General features: G+C 48.3%; 1 protein-coding gene across 1 annotated transcript; it reads right to left on the reverse strand.

Annotated features, from left to right (window-relative positions):
• Nucleotides 1-1,791: 1,791 nt before the first annotated feature.
• On the reverse strand, nucleotides 1,792-8,818 carry FZD4 (frizzled class receptor 4). Its single transcript, XM_063394453.1, has 2 exons — nucleotides 7,668-8,818; nucleotides 1,792-6,396 (listed from the first exon to the last, which is right to left on the reverse strand). Exons 1-2 carry the CDS (start codon nucleotides 8,280-8,282, stop codon nucleotides 5,068-5,070), a joined length of 1,944 nt encoding a protein of 647 aa, XP_063250523.1. The 5' UTR covers nucleotides 8,283-8,818; the 3' UTR covers nucleotides 1,792-5,067.
• Between the last annotated feature and the right edge of the window lie 371 nt (nucleotides 8,819-9,189).

The raw sequence follows: 9,189 nt of genomic DNA on the forward strand, positions 1-9,189 counted from the left end.
TGGTGGGGAAAATGGTGCAAGAGGGCTTGGGAAGCAGCTCCACAAGGTGATGCCTGCACCACACCACAAGTGGTTGTGCTGGCAAAGGGAAGGAGGAGATGAAATGTGGCTCCATTATGGGAATGAGTGGCTGAGGATGGAGGAGGTGTGATGGCAACCACCACTTGGTGATACCATATTTTCATGTTACTGAAGCTTAGGCTGCTCGTGATTGCTGGCAGCACAACTCTGGCCTCCTTCTCTACAAACTCCCTAACATTTGCTTTCTTTAAAGACAACTTAGAAAAAAAGGAAAAAGAAAAAGAAAAAATCAACCAAGTAAAACCCCCTAAGCCTGAATATAAAAACGACCACAAAAAGTCATCATAATGGCTCATTTTTTGAGCATTGCATACAGATACACACTTCCCTCAACAGGCAAACCTGAGTGGATTTTTCACCTCTGTGGCTTGGGGAGCTCGCTCACCATTCAGAGCCACTCCAGCAATCCACTATGACTTCACAGGTGATGTTCTGGGACACCTGATGTGAGGGATCTGTGTGAAGGTAAGCAACCGTGAGAGAGACCTGGAGCAGCCAACCCCTTCTTAAATGCCACACCCGAGGTTTTCAAGTGGTATGAACAAGAGGGAGATCCTGCTCCTTCTCCTAGAATCTCTTTTATGTTTGTTTCAGTTAACAGTAGCTTTATTAAAGACTCATTAGGATAAGTTTGAGAGATGGCATTAATCACCAGCCTGAGAACATTACAATGATGAGCTGCCAAAGGCATGAGCAAATCACTCATAATTACCAGTTTTAGATACTGCTCTTCAAAACTTGATTAGCTACAGATACACAGGTGATAGTTGCTACCCTTTTTTATAGCACACCCTCACTATTATCCACTCTAGTCTGATTTAGGTTCTTATTACAATAACATTCTGCTAATTAAATAATCCCACACACAGATTGTTTCATGATGGAGACAATTAAGTGTGTTTAAATAATTAATATTGCATACTGTTCTATCAGTGCCAAAAGAAACTGGTGAAGGATGCACACAAAAAGCAACTCCTTGCTGATCCCATACATCACAACTATGAACAGAAATGACAAACAGGAATGAAAAGTAGAGCATTAATAAGCTTAAGTTTTTAGAAAACCATTGTTAGAAAATGTAGACATTCAACTGAATCTCTCCTCTGAAGGCTTGAAATCATTGAAATCACCCATAGGAATGAATTAATTTTAAGCAAGTTACTAAGATCAGGATTCTCCCCTTCCAAAAGCCACCAGTAGCTCCCATATACTGAACAGACCCATGGTGACACTGCCCTCCTCCACCACACGCTCCGGATCTGAACGCTCATGCTTTGGATGTACAGATTCCAGAACACCTGAAAGAGCCTTCCAGGAGGTGCTGCTCTTCTCAGGAGCCACATCACAGCAGTGCTAGAGCAGCAGCGGGCCATGTTTCTGTATTGCCTTCTAGCTGGGATTTGAGGACATGTTCCCACAACACCAAAGCTCCAGCTGCAGCCCCAGCCAGCACCCAGGATCTGTGTGCTGACTTTGAAAGGGTTTCTGTTCACCCCACGTGCAGAAACATGAACATACTTTCACTGTTGCCAATGATGTCTTGTTCTCAGTTATTGGATCCAAACCATGATGGATTAACCCATTCAAAGCATCCTTTAATCACAGCATGAGCATTTCAGTCCTTTTTCCTTCAAGGGAAAAAAGTACTTGCAACAATGCTGAAGTCTATTTAAGAAACAAACTCACCAAAAATGTTAAGGCTGCCAGGAATTCTTTAGTTGTCCACAGTGGTTAAAGTTTTATTTTGATATAAAAATTAAATAGAAAAGTTGTTTTGGTTTTTTTACAGTGATAAATTAGAAATTTACAGTACATACATTGAAGTAGATATATTTTCTGTACACCCCGAAATAAACAGTGTCTATTTCCTCAAAATTCAGAGAAAGGAGCTAACTTGTCTGTTTCGTGTAAGAGCTGAGCTTGTACCTCTCTGGCAGACACTTCTGGAACCTGCAGTGCCAAGAGCACACGCTGAGGGGGGAGACGGGAGACGGGAGCAGGGACTGCGCAATCGAAGGAAACGCCTGCAAAGTTGCTGGTTGTATAACCACAGCAACTGCACTTCCGAGACAGGATTAGTCACACCCGTTTGGGCTTTAAGCTCATAACAATGTTGAAATGAGAGAACTCAGGAGCTGCTGATACCCGCTCTTGGCAAGTGCCAGTTTTCAGGTGTCTGCTGCGTCTTCCCACTTGCACTGACGTGGAGCCCGGTAAGTGCACGTGGGTGAATACACCAATGGGATGGTTTAATTGATGCAACCACTCACTTCACCTTGGGTCAGTACAGTGTTCCCCCAGCTGCTGGGGAAAGATGTCTCTTCAGGAACAGCAGCTGGTGCCTTGCCTCCCGCCAGCCCACCTCTTTCCCATAGCATTTGGATCCCTCACATGCTTTAATGGAATATCCCTCCAGTCCCTCCTAGGGCTACACAGTGCCATCCTCATCCAGCTCACTGTGCCTCACATCATCAGGGGCATCCCTCTGTCAACAGTTCACAGGATCACAGACAGAGATGCAAGGATTTGATAAAAAGGCACTATTTACCATTCACTTCCGTGTACATAACAAGGTTAAAAATGCCATTTATTGAATCAGTCTCCTCAAACATGGGTCTTATTGGCCAGGAGATTATCCAAAGTGTTTCAGAGTGAAGCAAACCTTGAGTGAACATGACACCTTGGCACAGCCAAACAAGTAGGATACAAAAAAGGGTCATACTGCATCCTTGCTCCTTGAAAGCCAACATACAGCTGCTGACTTTCCATTCCTCGCTGCGCCAGCAGAAAGACTGCATGATGGAGAAGCTCAGCCATCTGAAGATCTCACACTTGCAAAACTCCTTGTCCACAAAGGAATAATCAGATCCAAACACAACACTAACAGCGAGAGACTTTATGGAGAGGGTGAAAAGGCCCAGCTGGAATGTGGTGTTGGCCAAGACACTGCTTGTGTGTCTTAAGCAGAATGTGTCAAGTTGTCACTTGTTCTGCTGGAGAGGGAGCCCAACCGCAAAGACTGCCATTAGGGTTTGTTTGGGGTCTGGATTTTGTTTGTAAAAGAAAAAAGCCTTTCTCTAGCACATGTTTCGACACTGACACTGAAACAATACATGCTTCTGGGACGGATTAGTGCTCACTTCCAGAGCTGGAGTGAACTGTGGTTTGGGAAGCACATGGGCACCTGTGTGGAAAGCAACTACTTTAATAAAGCAGCATCTGCTCTTAGCTGCCCTAGAAGATCATGGGAGTTGGGGCACCAGGGGGATGCTTTGCAGCTGATCAGCTTCCACACAAACAAAGGAAGCAAAAGCTTGAGGACAAAATCAAATGTGTTTCAAAGGCATAGACCATCATAACAGTGTTCTCTTGAGTGTTTCTAGGATATTTGTATTTGTATCACCTTTCTTACCAAGCCCCTCACATTACATTCGGCTCCCCACAAGCACAAGCTGGTGCCTCCTCAAATAAGAGAATAAGAAAACACAATGGTTTCTTTGAAACATCATTATTCACCAAGAAGTTGGATTCTTTGGATCCCTTTACAAAAACTGGAAAGGTTTTTGTTGCTCTTGAGGACTGAATGCCTGCTCACATTCTGTGTGTAAATATACATTAAAAAAAGTCTCCATAGCTGTCAGTGAGCAATTGAAGAATCGTTGTGAGGCCGTCAGCTGTACTGCAATGCCATGGGCTGAGAATGTTCTTTTAATTGCAGCTGACACACATAATTATACAACTGAGCTGTATGAATACGAGGTTGCCAAGGAACTTAATATTTTGCTTCTCCACAGACTGGCATCTACAGAGGAGATGCCATCACACTGAATGAAATACATTAAGATTTAATTGCTTCATGCAATGAGTCTCCAAAGAGAGACAAGTAAGTTTGCTTGGAGAAACATGGCATTGTTTGAGGGTACCTTCAACTAATTTTTCTCTTTCCTGGAGGAAGGAACACTATATAGTTAAGACTTTTTTTAAAGCTAATAAATGCAGCAGAATAAAGTGGTCTGCTAGAAGTAGCAGGAGCACCTGAAGGGGCAGGAATGGAGGCAGAGGGATAATTATAATAGATGTGAAAGACCATATACAGTTTCCCAATTTGAGCCGATTCCTCTACTTCTGAGGATGGCCTTGAATAAAGCTTTTAGATTTTATAAATATTGATAGAACCACAGAATAACTGAGGTGGGAAGAAACACAGGGAGGTTGAAATTCCCACAAGGCATAATCAACTCTCCATTTAGACCAGGTTATAAATGGCAAAAAGAATGAGTCAAAATTATTATTAGACCATTAGATGACTGAAAAGTCATCCTCACTAATACCTCACTAAATCCTACTCATCACAGGGAAGATCTGGAAAGTCCATTTGCTATTTGTTTCAGGATGTGATCCCTGACTGAATTGCACAGTGTATTGGAACACCAGAATTCCCCCATAAAGAGAGAATCCTCATCAAATGCTTCCATCTCAATGCTGAACTCAGAAAGAAGACATCTGACTGAGATCCTGGGTGCTCCATCTTCTGGTAACTTGATAACTGGACCTTAATTAAGCCCAGAATTTGGCCCTGGACTGCCTTTCTTCCATTAGCTGTAAGATGATGAAAGGAAAACATCATCCCACAGCTATGGGCTACAGCACCTCCGCTTCTAAAGACTTCAAGACTTCAGTAACTGCATCCTGGTAAAAAAAAAAAAAAAAAAAAAAAAAAAAAAAAAAAAAAAAAAAAAAAAGAAGGAAGATAACATGTTTGGGTATTTCACAGCTTTTAAAGCCTCCCTGGGCTCTCCTATTTTGGGCAGCATGGTTTATGGCTATTGTTTTTGTATCTGCAGCATGATCTTTTTGCTGTTTATTCTTTAAGGCTTTTTTTTTTTCTCCCATCCCCCTACTCTACTCCCAATTTACACAGCAATGCTTACACAGGATCAGTCCTTCACAGGAGAGCAGTGAGACCAGCAGGATGCTGTCCTTTTCTCATACCACGGTCTCGTTCCCTTTCCCGGGTTTCACCCAACCGTCTGCTCTCTTCTCCCGTTTCACTTTCCCTGAGTTCACCAGTCTGTTGGAGCACTTCTGCCACGTGTGCAGAGTTTTGGCTGACCAGATCCACATACCTGATGTAATACCCACCAGAAGGGACATGAAAATTTTGAGCATCTCCACTGCCATATTGGAATCATCTGCCGAATAGCGGAAAATGGCCCAGTTGGAGATTTCATAGAAATAACAGGCAATGACACACGTTGCTGGGACGGTGTACAGCACTGAAAAGACCCCAATTTTGACCATCAGTCTTTCCAGTTTGTCAGTTTTAGTTCCATCTTTCTGGAGATTAGACCTGATTTTAAATAAGGCCACGAGTCCTGCTGCAATGAATAAAGTCCCAATGACCAGGTAGGTAAAAAGTGGAGCCACAACAAAGCCTGTCAGCGCATCCAGGTTCTGGTTCCCTACATAGCAGAGGCCGGTGAGCTCATCCGCATCTACAAGTCTCATAATCAAAATAACGATGGTCTTCACTGCCGGGATGGCCCACGCTGCGATGTGGAAATAGGAGCTGTGCATTTCGATTGCTTCGTGGCCCCACTTGAGTCCCGCGGCCAGAAACCATGTCAGTGTCAGAATAACCCACCAGATGGAGCTAGCCATCCCGAAAAAGTACATCAGCAAGAAAATTATCGCACATCCTGTGTTCTTAAGACCTTCTTGGATAAGAACAGGTTCTGCTGCCTCTTCAAAATCACAGGATATCCTTTCCCGGCCCACAGTTAGCCTCACAATATAAGCAATGCTATAAATATTGTAGCACATGCTCAAAAATATGATTGGCCGCTCCGGGTAGGAAAATCTGGATGAATCAATCAGGAAAGTCAGGACTGTGAAGGCAGTCGAGATGAAGCAAAGACTGGCCCATATGGCCATCCAGATATCTGTGAATTCCTTAGCGGACCTGCTGTACAGACCAGCATCGTAGCCACACTTCAGGACACAGCTCAAGCTTCTCTTCACCCAAATGTACTGATCGGAGTTAGATCCCATGCCGTGGCACTCTTCTCCAGGCTGCAAGGAGGTCTTGCTGTGAAGGGGAACCTCTTCATCTCCTGGGCCCTCCATGCACATATGGTTGTGATCGTTCTGGGGTGGGAATTTGCTGCAGTTTAGGGCGTCTGGCCAGGCAAACCCAAATTCTTTTAAAACAGGTTCACATCTTCTTTTGACAGAGAGGCACATACCTCCACAGGGACCTATGGGGATGTTAATCTTCTCTGTGCACATTGGCACATAAACTGAACACAGGAAGAACTGCAAGAGAGAAAGAGAAATCACAAGTGTGTCAGGGGAAAATGAAAGAGGTTGCAATATAACAAGTTTTCTTTTTTTTTTCTCCTTTTTAGCAGTGATATTTGGTCCTTTGCCTTAAAAAAACAGGAAGCAGCATAAAACAAATAAACCAAGAACAATAAAAACAAAGGAGAAAAAAAATAACAATGTTGTCTTCTTTCAGTTCAAATGTGGTCTGAAGCCAAAGCCTGAACATTTTACTCCCTAGATTAGCTCCATGTAAATTTAAGCTATCAGTTCCAATGAAGCAAGTGGGATTTAGCCAGATTTAAACCTCAAGAGTACAATTTAAGAACGCAGAAAACCAAATTGAAGGGGTTTAAACAAATACATATATTTGTTCTGAGCATTGCCTGGATATTTCAGCTAAGAAACAAACAGGAGGAAAACATTTATTGAAATACTTTGGTTCACGATCCTCCTAGAAAAATGTTTTTCTTTCACAATAAGTTCGCATATGCTTTTACAACGGTGATAAAGTACTGTAGTTTTCTCGTCTTTTGAATAATAGTAATTCGGCGACGCGACACCGTGAGAGGAATTGCGTGCTGACTCGGGAACTCTGCCCCGAGAAACAAGCTGGGTTTTGTTTGAGGAAATCCATGCCCGTGGGGAGGACAGGGATCCTGCCATTCGCCTGGGAAAGAAACTTTCGCGGTGAAGCTCACGGCGGGGTCCTGAGCTGCCCCATCTGTCTCCCCGCGGCCAGCTCCGCTCGTTCCGCACGGACTCGGGCGCGGCACCTGGGGCACGGCCGGGACGGAGGGCAGCGGCCGGGAAAGCTCCGGGAGCCTCCGCAGCCTCCGCGGGCGGGCGGGGGGGGGGGTACCGCGCTGTGGCGGGCGCTCCTCGCCGCGGGCAGCCGGGACACCGCCGGGACACCGCCGGGACACCGCCGGGACACCGCCGGGACACCGCCGGGACACCGCCGGGACACCGCCGGGACACCGCCGGGACACCGCCGGGACACCGCCGGGACACCGCCGGGACACCGCCGGGACACCGCCGGGACACCGCACCTCCGCCCAGCGTGAGCCACGCTCTCTTCCCAGCCAGCCAGGAGCGACACTGCGAGGCGGCGCGACTTTCGGGTTGGCTTAGTACTGAGCCGAGGGGATGGGGATGAGGACGGGGTGCTGGGGGACAGCGGCCGGCCCGGGGACCGCACGGCCCCGTTGTGTGTCGCCCCCACCTCGCCCACGCAGCCAGGTCCCCCCGGAGCCCCGACGCACCTGGAGCTGGCTGGAGCAGCCGTACTGGATGAGGGGGGTGAAGGTGGTGAGCTGCAGCTCCGCGTCCGCCTGCAGCTCGTGCCCCACCAGGTTGGGCATCTTGGTGACATTGTAGCCCAGGTTCTGGCACATGGCGATGCGGATGGCGTCGCAGCGCCGCTCCTCCTCGTCGCCGAAGCCCCGCGCCCCGCCGAGCAGCCCCGCCAGCAGCACGGCCAGCAGCCGGGCCGCCCCCCCGCCGCCCCCCGCCATGGCCCGCAGCGGCCCCGGCCCCGGCCCCGGCCGCGCCGTGCCGCACGGGCCGGCTCCAACGGGGCGGGCCGGGGGCGGCTCCGCTATTAAACAGCCTGGCCGAGAATCGGCCCAGGGGAGGGACGCGCCTCCCGGCCCGGCCCTCCCGGCGCCACCGCCCCGCCGCGGGAGCCCGCCCCGCGCAGCGCCGGGCAGGGCGCGGGTGCTACCTGCGCCTCGGGCTGGCACCGGGGGTTCCCCTCCGGAGCTCCCTGGGGAGCCAGACCCGCACCCCAGCCCGAGGAGCGCACTTCCACCGGCTGCACCCCACCGCTCCTCGCAGGGGCCCCTTCTTCTTGGTGATCCGCTACCTGCACCCCTCATCCTGCATCCCTCAGAATGCCCGTGTCTCGATTTCCCATAACAGGTCCCGTGTGCCAGCGCCCCTGGCAGACATCGTCACCATCCCCAGAGTTCCCACCGTGAGTGTTGGTCCCAGGCATCAAGTTCGGCTACACAGGGCTGACCCCCGTGCAGATGTGTTTGGGCTCATCGTGCCCCAATCCTCCCCTCACTTCTGGCCTTTCTCCAGCCCTAAGTGCTCAGCTCTTCCACTGTGGGGTTAAAAATGCCCGGGGTGGCTTTCCAAGCTGCTGCTTTGTCTTCTCAATGGGTTAAACTGCACCGCTGGGTCACATCTGGGCTGTAGCATTGTTTGTTTTTTCATTGGGGCCATGAAACCTGTAGGGCACTGCTAGGTACCTCCTGGCATTTGTATAAATCCCTGTAAAATAAGTGAATGTGGTTGAAGCATTTGTGAATTTTGGAGGAAAGGGCTGGATGATTAAGCAGACCTTTAACATGTCAGCAGGAGGAGGGATTAAGAGCAGAGAAACAAGGCTCACACTTAAATTCTCTTGATATTGTTTACACCTGTAATAAAATCTAGTTGAGCTGGTTGTGCCTTTAGCAAAAATATGTCATCTATTAATGAATTGTTTGTAAAGCACTCTGAAAATATTTGTAAAACCCTGGTTAAGCAACCTCCTTCTGTGTGCGTACAGCATGTGGTGTGTGCATGTGCTCCTGAGGGTGTCTGTCACTGGCAGCCAGGCCTCTGGGTGCACCTCGGGGCCTTTGCTGCTCCCCATCATTCCCCAGCTCCATTGGTCAACCAAGACTGGGACTAATGGGATAAGCCACCCCTCAGCTACTGCTCCTTACCAAGCACAGGACTGTAAATCACAGCAAAACCTGTGCTATGAAGGGCTCTGTGCTCACTCACTGCAGG

Source organism: Prinia subflava, chromosome 3 (assembly GCF_021018805.1).
Source record: "Prinia subflava isolate CZ2003 ecotype Zambia chromosome 3, Cam_Psub_1.2, whole genome shotgun sequence".
Taxonomy (NCBI): Eukaryota; Metazoa; Chordata; class Aves; order Passeriformes; family Cisticolidae; genus Prinia; species Prinia subflava.

Bases quoted from the DNA above. Each gene is read 5' to 3' on its own strand.
- FZD4 (XM_063394453.1), bottom strand. From the start codon at position 8,282: ATGAGGGGTGCAGGTAGCGGATCACCAAGAAGAAGGGGCCCCTGCGAG. The intron at 6,397-7,667 runs GTGCGTCGGGGC...TCTCTCTTGCAG, and splicing joins GCTGCTCCAGCCAGCTCCAG to TTCTTCCTGTGTTCAGTTTA.